This window comes from Cherax quadricarinatus, chromosome 70 (genome assembly GCF_038502225.1).
Source record: "Cherax quadricarinatus isolate ZL_2023a chromosome 70, ASM3850222v1, whole genome shotgun sequence".
Taxonomy (NCBI): domain Eukaryota; kingdom Metazoa; phylum Arthropoda; class Malacostraca; order Decapoda; family Parastacidae; genus Cherax; species Cherax quadricarinatus.
This window is the reverse complement of record NC_091361.1, coordinates 15,746,357-15,770,592: the sequence shown is the minus strand read 5'-3', so window position 1 is coordinate 15,770,592 and position 24,236 is coordinate 15,746,357. Positions and strand designations below refer to the sequence as shown.

At 37.2% G+C, this 24,236-nt stretch overlaps 1 protein-coding gene and 1 pseudogene across 7 annotated transcripts in view; one reads left to right on the top strand and one right to left on the bottom strand.

Annotated features, from left to right (window-relative positions):
- Positions 1–22,199, top strand: part of Pde11 (Phosphodiesterase 11) — a 580,189-nt gene extending 557,990 nt beyond the window's left edge. For all 7 annotated transcript variants that reach the window (XM_070099914.1, XM_070099915.1, XM_070099912.1 and 4 more), the window contains 5 exons: positions 3,833–4,021; positions 9,153–9,294; positions 9,744–9,818; positions 10,121–10,204; positions 17,331–22,199. In XM_070099914.1, the coding sequence (XP_069956015.1) occupies positions 3,833–4,021; positions 9,153–9,294; positions 9,744–9,818; positions 10,121–10,204; positions 17,331–17,522 (682 nt within the window). In that variant the 3' untranslated portion in view covers positions 17,523–22,199. The remainder of the gene's footprint in view (positions 1–3,832; positions 4,022–9,152; positions 9,295–9,743; positions 9,819–10,120; positions 10,205–17,330) is intronic.
- LOC128684762 (5S ribosomal RNA) lies at positions 4,954–5,072 on the bottom strand (annotated as a pseudogene).
- Positions 22,200–24,236: the final 2,037 nt, after the last annotated feature.

Sequence of the window (24,236 nt, the reverse complement as noted above, 5' to 3'; positions counted from 1 at the left end):
GCATAATATTTACACCACATATTGCCCTTAGACAGGACATCTCCACTGCCTCCAACCGTCTCCTTGCTGCTGCATTTACCACCCAAGCTTCACACCCATATATATATATATATACATATATATATATATATATATATATATATATATATATATATATATATATATATATATATATATATATATATATATATATATATATATATATATATATGTAGGTAGTAGGTTGGTAGACAGCAACCGCTCAGGGAGGTACTACCGTTTTGCCAAGTGAGAGTAAAACGGAATCCTGTAATTATTTTACATGATGGTAGGATTGCTGGTGTCTTTTTTCTGTCTCTTAAACATGCAAGATTTCAGGTATGTCTTGCTACTTCTACTTACACTTAGGTCACACTACACATACATGAAGAAGCATACATATACACACCCCTCTGGGTTTTCGTCTATTTTCTTTCTAGTTCTTATTCATGTTTATTTCCTCTTATCTCCGTCGGGAAGTGGAACAGAATTCTTCCTCCGTAAGCCATGCGTGTTGTAAGAGGTGACTAAAATGCTGGGAGCAAGGGGCTAGTAACCCCTTCTCCTGTATAAATTACTAAATTTAAAAAGAGAAACTTTTGTTTTTCTTTTTGGGCCACCCTGCCTTGGTGGGATACAGCTGGTTTGTTGAAAGAAGAAAGAAGAATATATATATATATATATATATATATATATATATATATATATATATATATATATATATATATATATATATATATATATATAGATATATGTGGTAGGTTGGTAGACAGCAACCGCCCAGGGAGGTACTACCGTCCTGCCCAGTGAGTGTAAAATGAAAGCCTGTTATTGTTTTACATGATGGTAGTATTGCTGGTGTCCATTTTTCTGTCTCATAAACATGCAAGGTTTCAGGTACATCTTGCTACTTCTACTTACACTTAGGTCACACTACACATACATGTACAAGCATATATATACACACCCCTCTGGGTTTTCTTCTATTTTCTTACTAGTTCTTGTTCTTGTTTATTTCCTCTTATCTCCATGGGGAAGTGGAACAGAATTCTTCCTCCGTAAGCTATGCGTGTTGTAAGAGGCGACTAAAATGCCAGGAGCAAGGGGCTAGTAACCCCTTCTCCTGTATATATTGCTAAATGTAAAAGGAGAAACTTTCGTTTTTTCCTTTTGGGCCACCCTGCCTCCGTGGGATACGGCTGGTGTGTTGAAAGAAAGAAAAGAAGATATATATATATATATATATATTTTTTTTTTTTTTATTATCACACCGGCCGATTCCCACCAAGGCAGGGTGGCCCGAAAAAGAAAAACTTTCACCATCATTCACTCCATCACTGTCTTGCCAGAAGGGTGCTTTACACTACAGTTTTTAAACTGCAACATTAACACCCCTCCTTCAGAGTGCAGGCACTGTACTTCCCATCTCCAGGACTCAAGTCCGGCCTGCCGGTTTCCCTGAATCCCTTCATAAATGTTACTTTGCTCACACTCCAACAGCACGTCAAGTATTAAAAACCATTTGTCTCCATTCACTCCTATCAAACACGCTCACGCATGCCTGCTGGAAGTCCAAGCCCCTCGCACACAAAACCTCCTTTACCCCCTCCCTCCAACCCTTCCTAGGCCGACCCCTACCCCGCCTTCCTTCCACTACAGACTGATACACTCTTGAAGTCATTCTGTTTCGCTCCATTCTCTCTACATGTCCGAACCACCTCAACAACCCTTCCTCAGCCCTCTGGACAACAGTTTTGGTAATCCCGCACCTCCTCCTAACTTCCAAACTACGAATTCTCTGCATTATATTCACACCACACATTGCCCTCAGACATGACATCTCCACTGCCTCCAGCCTTCTCCTCGCTGCAACATTCATCACCCACGCTTCACACCCATATAAGAGCGTTGGTAAAACTATACTCTCATACATTCCCCTCTTTGCCTCCAAGGACAAAGTTCTTTGTCTCCACAGACTCCTAAGTGCACCACTCACTCTTTTTCCCTCATCAATTCTATGATTCACCTCATCTTTCATAGACCCATCCGCTGACACGTCCACTCCCAAATATCTGAATACGTTCACCTCCTCCATACTCTCTCCCTCCAATCTGATATTCAATCTTTCATCACCTAATCTTTTTGTTATCCTCATAACCTTACTCTTTCCTGTATTCACCTTTAATTTTCTTCTTTTGCACACCCTACCAAATTCATCCACCAATCTCTGCAACTTCTCTTCAGAATCTCCCAAGAGCACAGTGTCATCAGCAAAGAGCAGCTGTGACAACTCCCACTTTGTGTGTGATTCTTTATCTTTTAACTCCACGCCTCTTGCCAAGACCCTCGCATTTACTTCTCTTACAACCCCATCTATAAATATATTAAACAACCACGGTGACATCACACATCCTTGTCTAAGGCCTACTTTTACTGGGAAAAAATTTCCCTCTTTCCTACATACTCTAACTTGAGCCTCGCTATCCTCGTAAAAACTCTTCACTGCTTTCAGTAACCTACCTCCTACACCATACACTTGCAACATCTGCCACATTGCCCCCCTATCCACCCTGTCATACGCCTTTTCCAAATCCATAAATGCCACAAAGACCTCTTTAGCCTTATCTAAATACTGTTCACTTATATGTTTCACTGTAAACACCTGGTCCACACACCCCCTACCTTTCCTAAAGCCTCCTTGTTCATCTGCTATCCTATTCTCCGTCTTACTCTTAATTCTTTCAATTATAACTCTACCATACACTTTACCAGGTACACTCAACAGACTTATCCCCCTATAATTTTTGCACTCTCTTTTATCCCCTTTGCCTTTATACAAAGGAACTATGCATGCTCTCTGCCAATCCCTAGGTACCTTACCCTCTTCCATACATTTATTAAATAATTGCACCAACCACTCCAAAACTATATCCCCACCTGCTTTTAACATTTCTATCTTTATCCCATCAATCCCGGCTGCCTTACCCCCTTTCATTTTACCTACTGCCTCACGAACTTCCCCCACACTCACAACTGGCTCTTCCTCACTCCTACAAGATGTTATTCCTCCTTGCCCTATACACGAAATCACAGCTTCCCTATCTTCATCAACATTTAACAATTCCTCAAAATATTCCTTCCATCTTCCCAATACCTCTAACTCTCCATTTAATAACTCTCCTCTCCTATTTTTAACTGACAAATCCATTTGTTCTCTAGGCTTTCTTAACTTGTTAATCTCACTCCAAAACTTTTTCTTATTTTCAACAAAATTTGTTGATAACATCTCACCCACTCTCTCATTTGCTCTCTTTTTACATTGCTTCACCACTCTCTTAACTTCTCTCTTTTTCTCCATATACTCTTCCCTCCTTGCATCACTTCTACTTTGTAAAAACTTCTCATATATATATATATATATATATGCAAAACAATGATGGAGAGAGTCGAAAGATAGCACTAGGCCTTTCGTGGTGCAGTGAATGCATCAGGAGCCTGCAGTGTTGTATGAAAGAGGATAAAATCCGAGTAAACATGTTCAAACACTTTCCAGCAAAATCACTTACTCTGAATGTGTTTGCTTGGATTTTATCCATATTCCTGCAACAATTTGAGCACCTGATGATGTGTAGAGTCCAACATGAAAGGCCTAGAGCTATCTTTTAACTCCCCCTGTGGTGGTTTGATATTAAAAAGATTACAGTTAGGTTGAAGTTGTCATCTCTATTTGTTTTACCCAAGGCATTCTGCTTATTGATGTAATACAGTGGTAAGTATGTGTATATTTTTTTAATGAAGACATTTTATCGTACAGAGCATCATCACCTCTTGCGCAGCTGTACACAACTTCAACAATGGAACACCACCATTTTGATCAGAGTGTTATGATCCTCAACTCTGCGGGTAATCAGATCCTCAGCAACTGTACACCTGATGAATATTCACGGGTAATAAGTGTCCTAGAAGATGCCATTCTTGCTACTGATTTGGCAGTATATTTCAGGTATGTAGTGATGTTGGCTGATTTTATGACTTAAAGTAATTAGGTTATTATTTTTATGAGGGGAGTCGTAAATCCTTGGGAATCATAAAGTGCCTGGAGAATGGGAGGTATTCAGGTTTGATCCAAGGAAAACCAGAGGAGGTCCAATTCATGGACACCCAGTTTCACTTGTAGAAATAAAGATTGTTATTATTATAATATTATTATTAATAGTATTATTATAAAACTCCATGGAGGAGGGTACTCCGCTGACCTAATAATAATAATAATATTATTATTATTATGGTGTCGGTGTTTTGGGTGGGTGGTCAGATTCATACGTGTTTTGATACGTGTGCACTGGCAGCTGGGCATGTTGATATGTGTTCATCTTTCATTATACATGCAAATGTGAAGTGTTTTCCCCTCAATACAAACACCTCACATTGTGTACAACTTTTTGTCACGTTGGTGTAGAAGATTGCATAACAGCAACACTCCCATTCTCATGCAACACACCCTTTTTAGAGCTAATGGCATTATGAAGGAAGGCATACGAAAGGAATGATTTTGTACAGTTGCCACCAGTAATACTCTATACAGTTTCTCTGGTGATGTTGTACTAGAGAAAATGTGTTATAGCAATTATTGTGGTGTACTCCTTTATGCTCGCCTGGCTACCACACCTCACAATTATGTTAATTTGTTTTAGTATGATTGTATGAACTTTGTTAGCATGTTTCATATATAATTTTGTAAAAATGCCATACAGAGAATAATGAAAATGTCTATAATAACAATGTATGACATTTAAGTTGGTAAATATATTTAGGTACAGGTACTTGTAAATACAGTTATATAAATTATCATACATAGCAGCAAATGTGTAGATTACCTAGGATAGCCCAAAAAGTCAAAGTGACTTATTTTCATTGGGGTCCCTGAAAGATTGATGCCAACAGCATTTGGTGTTCCCAGGCAGTCACCTGTCCAAGTACTAACCAAACCCAAAGTTTCTTAACATTGCTGATTGGACGAGAAGCAGTGCATTCAACGTGGTATGGCTTATTGCATCAACACTAGTGAGACACTCATAGTTACTCCCTCACCTGGAGTAGCTACTCCCTCGCCTGGTGTAGTGACTCCTACTTTGTAACAGTGCCAAATAATGATTTTAATGTACCTGCATGCCAACACAGTAAGTTTATTGAGGTATAGGTATATTTAAGTACTATTATCAGTAGTATCTCTAATACTATCTCAGCCATAGATATCTTGCTCACTGAGTCAATCATTTCTAATTTTGAACTTAGAGTAAGAGCCTTACGACTCCTCTCTCATCTACCTTTAGATTTCATTGTAACGCAATAAGAATACGTATATATAAAATACATAATAACTTTAAAACACTTGAAACTATGGAAGGTTCCCAAACATAGCTGAGAGAGAGACAGATGCTGTAAAAGCAAATCAGTAGCCATATAAGCAAATTTTTGAGAATAACTTGAATTGTCCATACATATTAACAAAGTGCCATAAAGTGAAGCACAATAAAGCGGGGGGCCCTCCTGTGTTGTAATTGAATGTAACATAATTGTTACTGCACGGTGACCTGAGAATGCTTTTCCTGACCAGTTTTAAAGTTTCAATGCTGATGTATTCCACTTCCAGAAAGATTCAAATTGTTATTGATTATGAGGGTGTCAGTTTGCTAATTTTGTAAAGAAATTAAGTGCTGTTATCTGTCCATGATATTACTTAGGAATGCCTCTTCTGAACAACTTTGAGCTTAAAACACTGAGACAAATAACCCAAAGTTAAAGTTCACTTTTATGCTATGTATGTGAAAATTTGACATTTTTAACAATTAAAAAGCGAGATTTATTGGTTGACGTACAATAAGTGGAGTAAGCCTCTTTTGATTGGCTTCGAAATTTGAAGGTTTGCATCAAATCCTCAATAAAGTAGTCCTCTATGTAATGTATTTCTGATATAAATCAAACATATTTAAGATCAAGTCTATTGCATCCAGTGTTTGTCCGTTAGTGGCAGTGTCTAGCGGCTCCCAACTCACCAGACCTAGTCTGCTGCATCTGGGGGTTGTCTCTTAGTGGTAGTGTGTGCCCAGTAGGCTTCCCATACAATAGACCAAGTCATCTTAGTAAGGCATTATGATGCAATGGATTTTAGTTCAAATCAACACTCCTTTTATCTATTATGCTGTTATACATAGCTGTCACTTTTGTTAAAGTGACAACTTGTTTAACCCTTAAATGGTCCAAATGTATATATACATTTTTTCAACATCTGAAAGTATGTAAAAAAATGTAGATCTTCTTTTTTGTTTTACATTTGAAAACGTGTAAAAAACTTTTATCTACTTTTTTTTTGTTATATGTAAAAAAAAGTAGATCTACTTTTGTAGCACTACGAATTTGAACATCAATCTCTTTGGACCGTTTAAGGGTTAACAGAATAATAGATTGAGCTATGTAAGTATGAATTAAAGTAAATAAATTTGAATGGGGGGTTTCTGTGTGATAACATGAGAAAGTCTCATCTGATCATCTTTGAACTTCCTCTGAAAAGATCTGGATTGGTTTTAAGGTATAGGTACCAGTTTTTATTATAAAAATTCTACTGTCGTACCTGCATGTCTTTGGCTAGGCAGTGATAGTGTGATTGATGGAGAAAGCGTATCTTTTTTGGGTCACCCTGCCTTGGTGAGAGATTGCCGGCATGTTTAAAAAAAATAACAATTACTTAATTTTACTAACTAGAGAAATGGTTTTGTTCCTCACTCCTCTATCTTGCCTATAAAACGTTATTTATCATTTGGCCTTATAGGTGAAAATTTGCCAATTTTATGTATCTACCATGTCTGCTAGAAAAATTATTGGATGGATAATGAGAACCTTCAAAACTATGATCATTCTCTTCAAATTGCTTGTGCTCTCTAGGCTGGAATACTGCTGTACACTAACTGCCCCCTTCAAGGCTGGAGAAATTGCTGACCTGAAGAGTGTACAAAGAACTTTCATGCTGCATATAAGTACTATAAAGCTCCTAAATTACTGGGAATGGTTGAGGTCCCTTGATTTGTATTCCCTGGAATGCAGGCAAGAGAGATGCATGATAATATACACTTGGAAAATCCTAGAGGGATTAGTACCAAACTTGCACACAAAAATTACTCCCTATGAAAGCAAAAGACTCGGCAGGAGATGCAGCATTTCCCCAATAAAAAGCAGGGGCGCCACAAGTACACTAAGAAACAACACAATAAGTGTCAGGGGCCCAAGACTGTTCAACTACCTCTCAGCATACATAGGGGAGATTACCAATAGACCCCTGGCTGTCTTCAAGAAGGCACTGGACAGGCACCTAAAGTCAAGACCTGACCAGGCAGGCTGTGGATCGTATGTCGGTTTGCGTGAGGCCAGCAGTAACAGCTTGGTTGATCACACCCTGATTCACCACGAGGTCTGGTTTCAGACCGGACTGTGGGGGGGGCACTGACCCCCCCAAACCCTCTCCAGGTATACTCCACAGACATGGCAAACCTAGATTTGTCTTAGTTGTCAAGGATGAGCTCCAGCTCCTGACCTCTTAAGCAGTTTAGAGCCATAGGTGTCTTAGGTTATATGTGCTAAGCTTCTAGAATTGCTCTTGGCCCAGGACTTCATGATATAATTTATAGTTTCTGAACCTTTTGGAAAAGCTGACTTGCAGCTTTTTAAACTCTGAGGGATTTAAAGTGCAGTTGCTAGGCCACTTGCATGATTTAAGGTATATGGAACCAGGGTTACTGGAGGTAATTACCCCTTAAACTGTCCAAACGTAGATCTACGTTTGCACACGTAGCACTCCGACCTTGATTTTCTCCATAAGAAAGCATGTAAAAAAAAAAATGAAGATCTACTTTCGGAGTGCTACTCGCGCGAGCGTAGATCTATGTTTGGACAGTTTAAAGGTTAATAAGTCTCTAGAATCACACTACCAAAATACATCTAATTAGGTATCTCCCAACTGAAAATACCTGAGTGTCTAATTTTTTTTATCTGAGTTTTCCGTGCAATAATTTGAAAATGCCTATTCGGTTCAGCCTCAAACTTTCAACGATGGTATATTTTGCTTAGAGGAAGACTGAAATTGTTTCTGGGCTTATTTAAGTGCCAGTTTGCTAATTATACACATCTTGTATATATATTTGTTGAGCTAATGCTTGTGGGTCTTTTGCTTATGTTAAGATATAGGTGCTAAGTGCAAAAGTGCTTAACTAATGATCCTGGGTCTCTTGAGGGTGTACCTTTGATGAGTTTCGAGAGTTTTTCCAGTGGAGCCTGGCCATGGGCCAGGCTAGTCTCCTGCTTGGCATATCAACTAGGCTGTTGCTACTAGTGGCCTGCTGCTCCCACATATTCATTACAGCCTGGTTAGTTTCATTATCACATTCATATTAAGGTGAGAATTAAACTTGCAAGAGTCATGCTGTGCCTGGGGAAATGGAAACATTCAGGTTCAATCCAAGACAGGAAAGCACAAATTCAGTTGGTTAGGTCAACAGGTTCACCAACATCAAGGAACCATACTTGAGGGTACTGATCTACAATTTTTCGACATCTTGCGGAGGACTGGCACATAGCTCATAGTTTCCTTGAAACAGTTGAGGTACAAATGGGTCGAGATACAGTGGGATGGGATAATGGGCTGGAGATAGTTATGGGATATGGTGAATATGTCTCTCACCATTGTACTGTGACCAAAACACATCTATTGTGTTTAATTATTGGCTATCCTATTCAAATAACCTTTATTACAATTAGTCACAACTCAACATAAGCAAACAATTATTTATAATTTGTATTATATGTCAGGGCATCCACAGTAGGTCTTTGAATGTGTCCCTCACAGATAGAGAGGCCTAATGTATTACATCTCTAGCCCCAGCAGTATTAATTCATGTTTTACAGTTGGCATTGAAAACTATTAGGCAGAAAATTTTTCAGGTAGTGATACATTATACTATATCCAAGTACTGTACATTCCTCATCACATTGAAGGTTTCATTATTTTTATATTATAAACAATTACTGCAATAAATCTTTTGGCGTGCATCACAAGTAACCTGTCTAACCTCTTTTTCCAACAGAAAGCGTGGGGGCTTTTTTGCTATGGTAAAAGGCAAAGAATATGATTTCAAGAAGGAGGAAAACAGAGTCCAGCTGCGGGGCATGATGATGACTATTTGTGACATCGCTGCTATTACAAAGCCATGGGTTACACAAAAGCAGGTATGCTGAAAGTTTTATGCAATGACAAACATCTGTTGAAAATTTCAGCTGTGTTTCATCTTTAATGGATATCAAACAGCAGCCTTTTGCAGTTATGTGAATAGTGTAGTACAGTGGAACCTCAAAAATCGAACTGCTCCCAACACAACCAATTATGTAAGTGCTTTTATAAGTGTATTTTTGAGGGTCTGAAATGGACTAATCTAATTTACATTCCTGATGGGAATAAATTCATTCGGTAAAGGCACTCAAACAGCCTTCTGGACCGAAGAAAGGTCGATATTTGAGGATCCACTGTATTTATATCCGAGCTGATTGTATTTCATGTGAATACTTTTTTCATTAAATTAAAAATGAAATGGGATTCTGTATAGGAAGAGCTGGTAATTTCTTTTAGATTACTAAAAATGCATAGCTGCATTTGCTGAAGCTTTGTTGATCTTTTCTAGGTGGCAGAACTTGTTGCTGGAGAGTTCTTTGAACAAGGTGACATTGAAAAAGAAGAACTAAAGATTACTCCAATTGTAAGTTCTGAGAACACTTATATGTTAATTTTGATGTATTTATATCCCCTAAATGTATATGGCAATGGTATGTGGATTTGTTTTACAATTAATTAAAGATCAAGTTCTATTCTTTGTTTTTGTCATGATATAATGTATAGAAGAATGTGAAGTGAATTACTGTTACTTGGCTGAATAAGCATTCGATATTTTTAATGAAATGTATCTTCTGAGGATTTATTTTTTAGATTTAAAACCAGATATCTCTTGTAATATATTCTTTTAAACATAATGGTTTTAAGTTTTAATAATTATTTTTGCAGGACATGATGAACCGTGAGAAAAAAGACAAACTCCCTATGATGCAAGTTCTCTTTATTGACTCAATTTGTTTGCCAGTTTACGAGGTACTGTATGTTTTGTTACCAGTGTACATTTTGCACTAATCTTTCAGACAGAAGAAAATATTGTTTTGTCATAATTTCATCATAATCTTTAACTTTTCATAATCTTGATAAACAATTGCAAATAGGTTTTTCTTTGTGTAAACTCCATATCCCAAACCCCAAACCTGTTTAGTGTTAAATTTACTCAGGTTTGGCAGAGAAAATTGTCAGGCATCCACTCTCTGACCAAGCATCATCGTGTGTATTTTATTCTAGTATTGCTTTTCATCCCATAACTGTTACAAGATGGGAGTAAAGGGCTAGTAACCCCCTTGTGTATAAATTACTAAATGTAAAAGGAAGATAAATTTTAAGTTTTCTTCCTTTCCCAACATACTATCCATCTCCCACCCTTCCTCGGTGGGAGATGTGTACCTCTTCAGTACAGGAAAGACTGTGCTATAACTTAAATTGCCAGGCATACCATCTAAAGGGGACAAAAAAATACAAAACATCCAGGCCATGGGAAAACCTGGGTAGCCACAGCCACTCAAGAGGGAGAGGTTTTTTAGTGCCAGGAAGGAAAAAAAACTGGCAGGAAATGGCAGAAATCGTACACCAAATCCAGTCATTCCTGGAGTGGAACCACAGTCGATGGCCTCCACTCCAAACCAACAGATACAGATACTAATGCCGGAAAAAAAATCCCCCCCCAGTACCAACAATACCACCAGTCCGATAACATTCTTCTTTGCAAATATACAGGGTCTAAAGCCAGCAACAAACAACAAAATACCTTTCATCCATGGACTGCTTACAGAGGCAAAGGCAATGTTCGCGGCTTTCACTGAGACCCACATAAAGGATCACTTGGACAACGAAATATGGATCCCAGGTTACAACCTATACAGATGTGGCAGAGTGAACAGGCAAAAGGGGGGGGTTGGCCTGTACATTGCAGAGTCACTTGTTTGCACAGAACTGCTTAATGCCTCAAATGACGTAGTGGAAGTTTTAGCAGTAAAGGTCGAGAACCAAAACCTAGTCATTGTGGTAGTCTACAAGCCTCCGGATGCAACATCCCAGCAATTCCAGGAACAGCTGTTAAAAATTGACCACTGTCTGGAAAATCTTCCAGCTCCTGCACCCAACATCTTGCTCCTGGGGGATTTCAACTTAAGGCACCTGAAATGCAGGAATATAGCAAATAATATTGTTGCAGTAATAACACCAGGAGGCAGCTCTGATGAAAACTCACACTCACACGAGCTTTTAAATCTCTGCACAAAATTCAATTTAAACCAGCAAATAATAGAGCCTACTAGACTGGAGAATACACTAGACCTCATCTTCACTAACAATGATGATCTGATAAGAAATGTCACCATATCAAAAACAATATACTCAGATCACAACATAATTGAGGTTCAGACATATATGCGTGGAGCCCCAGACCGACAAAATGAGACTAGTCACGAGGGAGCATTCACCAAATTCAACTTCAATAACAAAAACATAAAGTGGGACCAAGTAAACCAAGTCCTAACCGATATAAGCTGGGAAGATATACTAAGCAACACAGACCCCAACTTATGCCTAGAACAGATTAACTCGGTGGCACTCGATGTATGCACAAGGCTTATTCCTCTAAGAAAAAGGAGGAGTAGATGTAAAATAGAAAGAGACAGGCGCTCCCTTTACAGGCGACGGAAAAGAATAACAGAGCGGCTAAAAGAGATAAATATATCTGAAATGCGCAGGGAGACACTGGTCAGAGAAATAGCAAGCATCGAACTTAAGCTAAAAGAATCCTTTAGGAGTCAGGAATCGCGGGAAGAACTAAAAGCTATAAATGAAATCGAAAGAAACCCAAAGTATTTCTTCTATGCCAAATCAAAATCGAGAACAACGTCCAGTGTTGGGCCCCTACTTAAACAAGATGGGTCCTACACAGATGACAGCAAGGAAATGAGTGAGCTACTCAAGTCCCAATATGACTCAGTTTTTAGCAAGCCGCTAACCAGACTGAGAGTCGAAGATCAAAATGAATTTTTTATGAGAGAGCCACAAAATTTGATTAACACAAGCCTATCCGATGTTATCCTGACGCCAAATGACTTCGAACAGGCGATAAATGACATGCCCATGCACTCTGCCCCAGGGCCAGACTCATGGAACTCTGTGTTCATCAAGAACTGCAAGAAGCCCCTATCACGAGCCTTTTCCATCCTATGGAGAGGGAGCATGGACACGGGGGTCGTCCCTCAGTTACTAAAAACAACAGACATAGCCCCACTCCACAAAGGGGGCAGTAAAGCAACAGCAAAGAACTACAGACCAATAGCACTAACATCCCATATCATAAAAATCTTTGAAAGGGTCCTAAGAAGCAAGATCACCACCCATCTAGAAACCCATCAGTTACACAACCCAGGGCAACATGGGTTTAGAACAGGTCGCTCCTGTCTGTCTCAACTACTGGATCACTACGACAAGGTCCTAAATGCACTAGAAGACAAAAAGAATGCAGATGTAATATATACAGACTTTGCAAAAGCCTTCGACAAGTGTGACCATGGCGTAATAGCGCACAAAATGCACGCTAAAGGAATAACAGGAAAAGTCGGTCGATGGATCTATAATTTCCTCACTAACAGAACACAGAGAGTAGTCGTCAACAGAGTAAAGTCCGAGGCAGCTACGGTGAAAAGCTCTGTTCCACAAGGCGCAGTACTAGCTCCCATTTTGTTCCTCATCCTCATATCCGACATAGACAAGGATGTCAGCCACAGCACCGTGTCTTCCTTTGCGGATGACACCCGAATCTGCATGACAGTGTCTTCCATTGCAGACACTGCAAGGCTCCAGGCGGACATCAACCAAATCTTTCAGTGGGCTGCAGAAAACAATATGAAGTTCAACGATGAGAAATTTCAATTACTCAGATATGGTAAACATGAGGAAATTAAATCTTCATCAGAGTACAAAACAAATTCTGGCCACAAAATAGAGCGAAACACCAACGTCAAAGACCTGGGAGTGATTATGTCGGAGGATCTCACCTTCAAGGACCATAACATTGTATCAATCGCATCTGCTAGAAAAATGACAGGATGGATAATGAGAACCTTCAAAACTAGGGAGGCCAAGCCCATGATGACACTCTTCAGGTCACTTGTTCTATCTAGGCTGGAATATTGCTGCACTCTAACAGCACCTTTCAAGGCAGGTGAAATTGCCGACCTAGAAAATGTACAGAGAACTTTCACGGCGCGCATAACGGAGATAAAACACCTAAATTACTGGGAGCGCTTGAGGTTTCTAAACCTGTATTCCCTGGAACGCAGGAGGGAGAGATACATGATTATATACACCTGGAAAATCCTAGAGGGACTAGTACCGAACTTGCACACGAAAATCACTCACTACGAAAGCAAAAGACTTGGCAGACGATGCACCATCCCCCCAATGAAAAGCAGGGGTGTCACTAGCACGTTAAGAGACCATACAATAAGTGTCAGGGGCCCGAGACTGTTCAACTGCCTCCCAGCACACATAAGGGGGATTACCAACAGACCCCTGGCAGTCTTCAAGCTGGCACTGGACAAGCACCTAAAGTCAGTTCCTGATCAGCCGGGCTGTGGCTCGTACGTTGGTTTGCGTGCAGCCAGCAGCAACAGCCTGGTTGATCAGGCGCTGATCCACCAGGAGGCCTGGTCACAGACCGGGCCGCGGGGGCATTGACCCCCGAAACTCTCTCCAGGTCCAGGTAAACTCCAGGTATGTTGGAAAAAAACTACATATCACCATCACTGAAACTTGAGTTAGTATTTTCACATAACTCAGATACTACCCACAACTGTACCATCATTCTGTACACCCTCAAGATTCAGGTAGGTTTGCCAGGAAGGGTTCTGGCCTGGGTCTTTGCCATGTGTTGACCTGGCATACACACCTTAGAGATGAACAACTGACAAGATGAGATGTCAGGGACTGGTTTCAGGAATCCTCGATATAAAGTTTTTTCACATTTCAAAACCTTTTAATCTGATTTTGGGTTTTAGGACCAACATTAGGAAGTCTTCCACTGGTACCCTAAATTATGGAGGTGGTAGATGAGAACCATATAGAACAGTGTAGAAGGGAAACTTTCATCCTGCAACATTGGAGTTTAATTGTTTGGTAAACACATGAGTATCTGTAAGTAGAGGATCTTTTATATAGTCTCTTGGCAAATCCTAGAATCCTTGGTTAGAGGATTTTGCTTAAGCTTATCTCCCAGGCTAGCCAAAAACCATTCATCTAATGCATATATATTAGAGATTCAGTAATCCTTGTGGAGGACCAGCTGGTCTAGAACTTTTGGCTTCTGAATGGCCAGTTTTGTATGTTACTCTTCCTTATTATACCATTAGGGATCATACCACAAATATGACTAAAACACAAGTCAGGATGGTCCCCACATTCATCCTATATTTTAGAGACTAGTCCAGGCCTGGTCAGTGGCTTTGAGGAATGTGAACCTTTCCATTACCTGGCCGATGGACACCTTAAGAGGCACGTAAGATAAGATTTCATTCAGATCTTTAACCCTGAAGGGTTAGCCACCCAGGATAACCCAAGAAAGGCAGTGCATCAGCAAGGACTGTCTTATTTCCATTGGGGTCCTGAATCTTGTCCCCCAGGATGTGACCCACACCAGGAGGAGGAAATTAAATCTTCATCAGAGTACAAAACAAATTCTGGCCACAAAATAGAGCGAAACACCAACGTCAAAGACCTGGGAGTGATCATGTCGGAGGATCTCACCTTCAAGGACCATAACATTGTATCAATCGCATCTGCTAGAAAAATGACAGGATGGATAATGAGAACCTTCAAAACTAGGGAGGCTAAGCCCATGATGACACTCTTCAGGTCACTTGTTCTATCTAGGCTGGAATATTGCTGCACACTAACAGCACCTTTCAAGGCAGGTGAAATTGCTGACCTAGAAAATGTACAGAGAACCTTCCCGGCACGCATAACGGAGATAAAACACCTCAATTACTGGGAGCGCTTGAGGTTCCTAAAACTGTATTCCCTGGAATGCAGGCGGGAGAGATACATGATTATATACACCTGGAAAATCCTAGAGGGACTAGTACCGAACTTGCACACGAAAATCACTCACTACGAAAGCAAAAGACTTGGCAGACGATGCAACATCCCCCCAATGAAAAGCAGGGGTGTCACTAGCACGGTAAGAGACCATACAATAAGTGTCAGGGGCCCGAGACTGTTCAACTGCCTCCCAGCATACATAAGGGGGATTACGAACAGACCCCTGGCAGTCTTCAAGCTGGCACTGGACAAGCACCTAAAGTCGGTTCCTGACCAGCCGAGCTGTGGCTCGTACGTTGGTTTGCATGCAGCCAGCAGCAACAGCCTGGTTGATCAGGCTCTGATCCACCAGGAGGCCTGGTCACAGACCGGGCCACGGGGGCGTTGACCCCCGGAACTCTCTCCATTTAAACTCCAGTCGACTAATACCCAGGTACCTACTTGCTCCTAGGTGAAGAGGACAATAGGTGTAAGGAAATGCATAGAAATGTTTCTGTCCCACCAGGAATCGAATCCGGGACTCCGTGTGTGAAGCGAGAGCTTTGCCAGCCAGGCCACAGGGTTTCTGCGTCCTCTAATAATATTCATTTTTCATCTATAATCTACCTTGTCCATAATTACCATTGCATTTGCTTAGTCTGTTTCATAAGGTGGAGTCTAGGATCTTTCCTTAATTCGTGGTAATTATGGACAAGGTAGATTATAGTTGAAAAATGAACCTGCTATTAGAAGTCGATGAAGCTTATGTGCCCCTTAACCCTCATATGGTTGGGTGATTATCAGTGTTTCCTAATACAAACACAAAAATTGGGAATGGCTCTGAGTACAATCCATTCTGGCATCACAAATGATAATTATGCACACTTAATAGTTACCTGGTTATGCTGTACCACCTCAGCATTGTGGACAATTTTTAGTTGCTTATTCATGATCTTTCAAAGATTTGTGCATCCAAACTTAAACTAATATGTAGGAATTAGGACCAATAAAATTTACAGGGATCATTAAGAAATTTATGTAAGGTGTCTAAAGAAAATTAGCTGCTGAGAAAGGGAATTTGATCAAGAGATTGGCACTGGCCTCAGAGTGTAGCATGTTGATGACCCAAGGAGGTTTCATCCCTGTCTACTGAGTTTCTTAATGTAATGCCTAGAAAAAGTCAAAATGAACCTGATTTTTGTAGTGTGCTAGTGTATAACACCCATACACATCCCTGGTGTTTGGATTTTTTTTTTCTTGGGGTAGGGATACCTTAGTTGGTTTAAGTAGTAGATATGAGAGTACAGTACATATTTTGAATCACTTGATCTAGGTAAAGAGAAGGCATAGATCGATGTTTTGTTCTGAAGCTGGATTTAGGAAAATATTTGGTTAGTCAGGTTGTCGGGCCTCAATGAACAGGAGAGGACATCCCTGAGTTGTAACAAGGCAGTAGATGGGATTACCATGCCCAGTGAGCATTGCAAGATATTTTTTGATTGAAAAGTCGACCTGAGTATGAGAGGTAACTAGAAATTGTGAGTAAAGCATGAAGGCTACCCATCATAAAGCTAAAAACACTTGCCAGTAGGAATGCAGAGAACTGATAGAATTCAGGAATGTGGTAAAAGCTAATTTATGTCAGCACTAGATCTAAAGACCAACCAGGAAGCCATTTCTGGAGTATAGGAAATACTGACCTAATGGAGTTCTAAATGTCTGTGGTAAGTCATGGAAGACTAAAATTTCAGAAAATTGATACATTTTACATTGGGGAGGCAAAGTGCAGAAATTCTGGGAGAGAAGAAAGTCTGTTTAACATCTGAGCAGGTAGAGTTTATGAAACTGGAAGGGTAACCAAGGCGAGAGAATGAAGTGCGAAGGGTGGAAATTTAAGAGTCAAGAAAGTACAGATAAGAGGGCAAGATAGATTAGGGATTTGACACTAAATTAATATATTGCTCTTTACTGATGTTATTTTTGTTAAGATGTGGGCTCTACGCTTTTTTTTTATAAATGAAATACTATTGAGCTGACTCATAATATTGCTTCTTCTTGTTTTTAGATCTTTGCCGAACTGACTCCTGAACTGAAACCCTTGTTAGAAGGAGTTCTGGAAAACAGGAAGAACTGGCAAATGCTTGCAAATGAAACAATGAACAAGGACAGATCTTCAATCAACAACAACAATAACAAAAATAATAATAACAATAGCAGTGATGCCAATACAGCTGTTGAGAATGCTCATTCCATTTAAACAACAGTGATGCTAGCACATGTGTTAGGAACACAACTTCTTGCTAATCAATATCAATGAGAAGGAAATTCATTTGAATCTAAAACTCTGCAATAATCCTTCCAAGTGAAAGAAGAAGAAGACATAAAAACAGTTAAGAGGGCAATTACAAGTTAATATTATCCAAGCTGTGGGAGTGAAACCGACTCGAAACAAGTTTCACATATTTTGTTTAAAAACTGAGTATGATTGTTGGAACCCCACTTCAGTGTTCAAAGCCTCATTTTAGGTACTAAAGCTGAGAAAATGTACCTGGTGATTATGTGATGTTATCATAACTATTCAGATGTGATTTGCTAGAAATACTTTATTAATTGGATGATTTCTGTGCAAGGAAGCAGTTGTGTTCATTATAACTATTCATTGAAATAGTTGATCTGCATTATATTGTTTTCAGGAAATGTGTTCTAGGTAATATGTGAAATACTGTAGTAATTTTTATACTGTACGGTAACTGTATACATCCTCTTAGAGGTGCTGAAAGAAATGGACTTTTAATACAGTGTAAGTCACTACATAAAGCTCCATACTTATAGTGTGTGCTGTTGCCCAAAACAGTACTTAAAAATTATATAAACACAATGGTGAACCTTATATAAAAAAAAAATGGTGCAAAGGAAAAAAATCTTCTGAAGACTTAATACTGGCTTCCTCAGAGGTTAGAGAAGTTTAGAGGTAAATGAAAAAAAATTACAGTGCAAAAGTATGCTATGAAAAAAGTGAATGTAAAATTCAAAGACATTGTATTTCTGTATTAATGTTTTATCAGTCCTGAATATTTATTTGTAATATATTCCAATCTGTTCTCTGGATACATTTGAGTTGTACGTATTGTGGCAATATATATTACCACAATAAAGTAATATTAGTATAAACAAATCTCATTATGTACATATACAGTACGTGTTGAATGGTCTGTGTTGAGGGCTACACTTTATCTTAACTTTCTTAACCAAGAAATATATATATATACTTGTATATTGACAAGTTTTTCTCTTTTTCAGACAAATTTATTCTCAGAAATTCATTCTCACCAATTTTGAGAAAAAATTGGAGGGAGAATTTCTGAACTGAAATTTGGATTATTTTCTTATTCTAAATTTTATGAATATGAGAAAATATAACTTATTATTAACTATATTTTCTCTTATACAGAACAAAACTTTGCTAGAGAAAAATGTCCAAAATTTATTTTAGGATTTTTTCTTATTTGTAAGTTTCTGAATAGGAGTAATGCAAATTAATTTTTCAAAAAAAGTGAACTAATTTAAAAAATTGTAAGTTTTATTTTTTTAATTAAAATGACATACATGTATTTTCACATTTTGAAAAATCGGAACACAAGAGATATTGTTGTATTGCAGTAATACTTATTACCATAATACATACAAAATAAATGTTTTCTGACAAAGAAGGGCTACGTATACAGGGTTAGAAATTTAGTTTAATTTATGGACTTGTGATTTTAAAGTTTGCCAAGAGCCATATTAGATTTTTTTTTATATACAGTAGTGTCTTGGCAGACTATGCACAATAATACATGGTCTAGAGTTTGCACAAATATTACAACTAGCAGGATTCTGTTTCACCCAACTCTTCAAATATTGGCTGAGGGGAGGAACAAATCATAATACCTTGCTACACTCTGTATGACCCTTACGGGTTTAGCGCATTTTTTAAATATATTAATACTACAGAACATGTGTATATGTGAGAAACACAGAGATAAAAAATGAACTTTAAATTTGGTGATGTAGTTCCTCAAAGAGTCCCAGTTTATTATTGAATTAGCATATATTTTTTATTGTACTTACTTTACATGGTACTTTTACATATTTATTTATTTTTTAATTAATTTCCATTGTCTGTTCTTAACTTTAGTAGAAAACAGTGAATCCTTCAAATGTTGGAATGCATGTTTTTCCTTATGATGTTTCTGAGCATGAGAGTTGCCTAATAATGCTTGATATACTAAGAGAATGTCTAATATTCTAGGTACAAATATCAACCTTTTTTTTAATTCAAGATGGCAGACAACTTAGGTATAGCATTTTAAAAATTATAGTACGGTATATTCGTTATGAAAATTTTTAAATGTCATTGGATTCTTTAATCAATGGTGAACAAATGAGTAGCCAAAAATGAAATAATCATAGAATTTTTTTTTTTGTTACTGAAATGTCAGGAATTTTTTTCTTAAGTGATAGCTTTGTAAATTAAAAATAAAAACAGCAGAAACAGTTGGGATAACTGAAGGTGTAGGCACATTGTGATGCCAGTACATATAACTTTGTATCAGGTTAAGTGCTCCCCATGATAATAATATTACTGTATACTAGAAGTGCAGTGTTTATAAGCTTGCAACAAAATTTTATGGATTAATAGTAATTTGTAAATACACATGTACAATACATGGCTATCTTTGCTGAAGAAATAAAGTTTTGCCTGAGCAGCAAGCTATATAATTCTGATCAGAGGAACGAGGTGAAAATTGTGAAGGAATACAATAGTAGTAGATGTCACGTCAATAGATGTGACATCTACTACTGTTTGATTCCTTCACAATTTTCAACTCATTCCTCTATACGAGAATGATACAGCTTGCTTTTCAGGCAAAACCTTATTTGTAAAGTGAAGATAAACGAGGTTAGGTTAGGTAATGTTTGTCAGGAAACGACTAGTGTTTCTTGATGCAGGTCTTAGTCATATGATGACCCACAGCTGAAGCTTTAGGCCATCTGACTGAGGCCTTCTGCTATGATAACCAAGTATTGTACTTGTGTATTAAACTAGTATTAATTAACCAAAAAATAATAAATTTACCCATGTGGTTTATTTATCACCTTTATAGTGGTGCACCTTGACCTCACAACACTGGTTTCTAATAGTACTTAGCAAGAAAATAGAGAAACAAAAAAGCTAGTTTCCTTAATTTTTCAATATGTCAATGCTTGTTTTTTAAGAATATTAAAAACCCAAATTTACTTTTAGACATTAAAATTTGTAAATAAAATGAACCTGATTTATTATATAGATAAAAGTCATATATAATTAATAATCACAATTTCATCTTTACAATTGATATACATTTTCTTCTTAAAAATACTGTACATAAATATACTCTAATATTATAGGTGCAGTACTTTCATCTTCGTACATTATTTTCAAGCATTTCTTTTAGTATACAATTAATTTTTTGTGGTAATAATTGCCTCAGTGAAATTCATGCATCTTATTTTTTTCATAATGCACTCACTGTGTTAAGGGAAACTTAATAATTACAAAGCACCTCCCAGAAAGAGTGTACAATGTTGTTCATGTGATCCCATTACCATATAATGGGGTGTGTTTACTGGGGCATCATTATTTATATTTACGTATATGCTAATGACGAATTGTAGTTGGATAGTAGTGAAAAAAATTATTTGATGAAGGAAAAAATGTAAGTATAGACTAATGTACACATTAAGTCTTGAGTCCTCTAAACTGGCACATGGAAGCTTCTGTGTTAAATGTTATTAATAATTAAAAAGAAGTGAATTCTGAAGTATTTGGATAGTTTAACATTGAGCTAACTATTAACATTTACGAGATTGTCTTTCTCTAGCGCAGTGCTGTTTCTAAAGTATTACACGACACAATATGAAATTAAAATTATAATAATTTTTCCCTGGCAGCCATCTAATAATTGGGTAAATAGAAGTTTACTTATTTGAAATTGTTATTAATTTGAATAAATTCATAAATTTGTACGGATAAATGATTGTAACAAGTATTAACTAGATAAATTAAATGTTTAATATGATTAAGTCAAGTTTAGCATTGTATATGGAAATTAAGTAGAACTGAAGATAAACTGAATTATGCAAATGCCAAGTTAGTGCTAAAAATGCAGTAATTGAACAAAAATAAACTTTTCTAATAAAAATTTAATAATTTTGTTAGAAGAGTTGCTGGATAGCTAAGATGCAAAAGTGGGTTGAAGTCACTGAGAGAGAGTGGAGCATCACGATTAAATTAAAACGTGACTCGTATGATTGGGAAGCTTGCGATGTCAACTACAAATATCACTTACAGTTTGACCACCTGTGACTTTCCCAACAAGCTTATGTTTTCTTCCATTAATATTCTGTCCTCAGACAAGTTAATTTTGTTTGATTTTTAAAGTGTCCAAAAGATTAGATATAAAGAAATTAAACTTATGTTTCAGAATACAGTACAGTACTGTAGTTTTATATAGTGCATACAAATGTCTAGTTAAACGTTTTGCTTAATGTTAGTTGTAGACAATCCCCAAATTATTTTTTTTGTAATATGTAGCTTACAGTTCAGTACTGTTGTATAGGATTTCAAGACCTCATCTCCCAAATAAACAATTGAACTACTGAATAATGCTTACCTTTTAAGTTATATTTCTTAGGTCATTAATACAAGGTTCTTATGCTCAGGGCTATTTAGATTTGAAACCTCTTGACAACAGGTATCCACTATGTTTAACCTGTTGATGTAAGTGTCTATGTTCTAGGATGTATTCAATGCTCAAGGGTTTAATCTAAGTGTATTGCATACTGTCACACAAAATTCCTGAAAAAAAAAAAAAAAAAATCCTTGGTAAGTTTCATTAATATTTATAATATACATGCACAGTTGAGAAAAAGATGCCATTTTTATGCATAATACATGCAACATTTTTAGGGACTTTTTGTATACTGTATATTATATATATATATATATATTATATATATATATATATACACATATATTATATACACATATATATATATATATGCACGTGTGAGATTATTCATGTGTATTAAACCTAGTCATTATTATTTAATTTTTTGGTATTCATATGTGAATGAGGTGAGCACAGTCACATTTTTATCCAGGTACAAAACATTATTTACAAGTCATGTCAGTTAGCACTCACTGTGAAGAAGGGTATGGAAAAATTAAAATAATTTAAATATTTTACTAATAAACTAATATGTTAAAAATTACCGTACTCATTTTTCTTGTGAATACATTAATTCTACATGATTTTCATGCAGTAAATGATTTCAATTATACAACCTCTTTCAGAGAACACAGCATATCTATTTCTGTTGTAATCATGTGCACAATAAGGTCGTGAATGGTATACTGTGATTTTACACATTTTTGAGATAAAGTTACAGTAAAAAGTGTTGTTCTTAACTTGTATTATGTATGTATGTATATATATTATGTATATATATATATATACACACACTTGCACTTAACCTTCATGGCACATAAGTACAATAAGGCACCTCTAAATTACTGGAAATGGATGAAGTCCCTTGACTTGGAATGCAGGTGAGAAAGATAAATGATAATATATATATATATATACACTTGGAAAAGTCCTAAAGGTATTAGTACCAAATTTGAATGTAAAAATCACTCTCTATGAAAGCAAAAGACTCTGCAGGAAATGCAATATCCCCCAGATGAAAAGCAGGGCCACCACGAGTACGCAAAGAGACAACATTATAAGTGTCAGGGGCCCAAAACTGTTCAACTGCCTCCGAAGATACATAAGGGGGATTACCAATAGACCCCTGGCTGTCTTCAAGAAGGCACTGGACAGTCGCCTAAAGTCAGTGCCTGTCCAACCATGCTGTGGTTCATACTTTGGTTTACATGAGGCCAGCAGTAACAGCCTGGTTGATCAGGCCATGATCTGTTGCGAGGCCTGGCCACAGACTGGGCTGTGGGATTGTTGACGTCCAAACTCTCTCCAGGCATGTATATACAGTGGAACCTCTACTTGCGAGTTTAATCCGTTCCATGACTTTGCTCGCAACTGGATTTGCTCGTTTGCAAAGTAAATTTTCCTCATTACATTAATTGAAATGCAATTAATCCGTTCCAGTGGAATTCTGTACTTCAATAATTTTGCTTATTTATCTATCTCACTTCATCTAATATGACATAATAAACAATATAAATAACAGAATAATTTCGCTAATATCATCTATACAGCTTATTTATATATCACAGTTTGTCTAATATGACAAACAATATAAATAACATAGAAACATGATATATACTCTAGAATGAATAAAATATGTCATATAACATATGGAGGCGGCCACAACCGCTCCCTCTTTGTTGTGGTAAACACTGCCATCTAGTGACGGCCTTTTGAAGCCGTCTATTATTATAATTATTATATGTAGTACATTATTATTATATATGTATTATTATTATTGTTATTATTGTATTATATTATTATACTAATTATACATATTATTATTATATAAATAATTTGTAATTTTTATTCACACAAAAAATATAAGATTTACTGTTATTCCTTATTGCAATAATTGTATAAATAATGTCAACTCATTCATGAATGCATATTGGAATGGACAGTGATGTCATTTGTTTACTCTGAAACAGCCAAACAATGGACCATTTCTGGTAGGTTGAGCTCTATTTCAAGGTGTTTTTCATCGTGAAAGCAATCAAAATCATATCCATTTCTGTAATATATCTTCCATTCCATCAAATGAGACCAAAAAAACGAGTATACAACTATAAAAACCATTCGAAATTACCACTAAGGGGTGGCTAATTGCTGAGAAATGAACGCCATTATTTATGCTTAGATTTCTTTCATTTTTGGTGTACGTTAAGAAGCATCTTTCC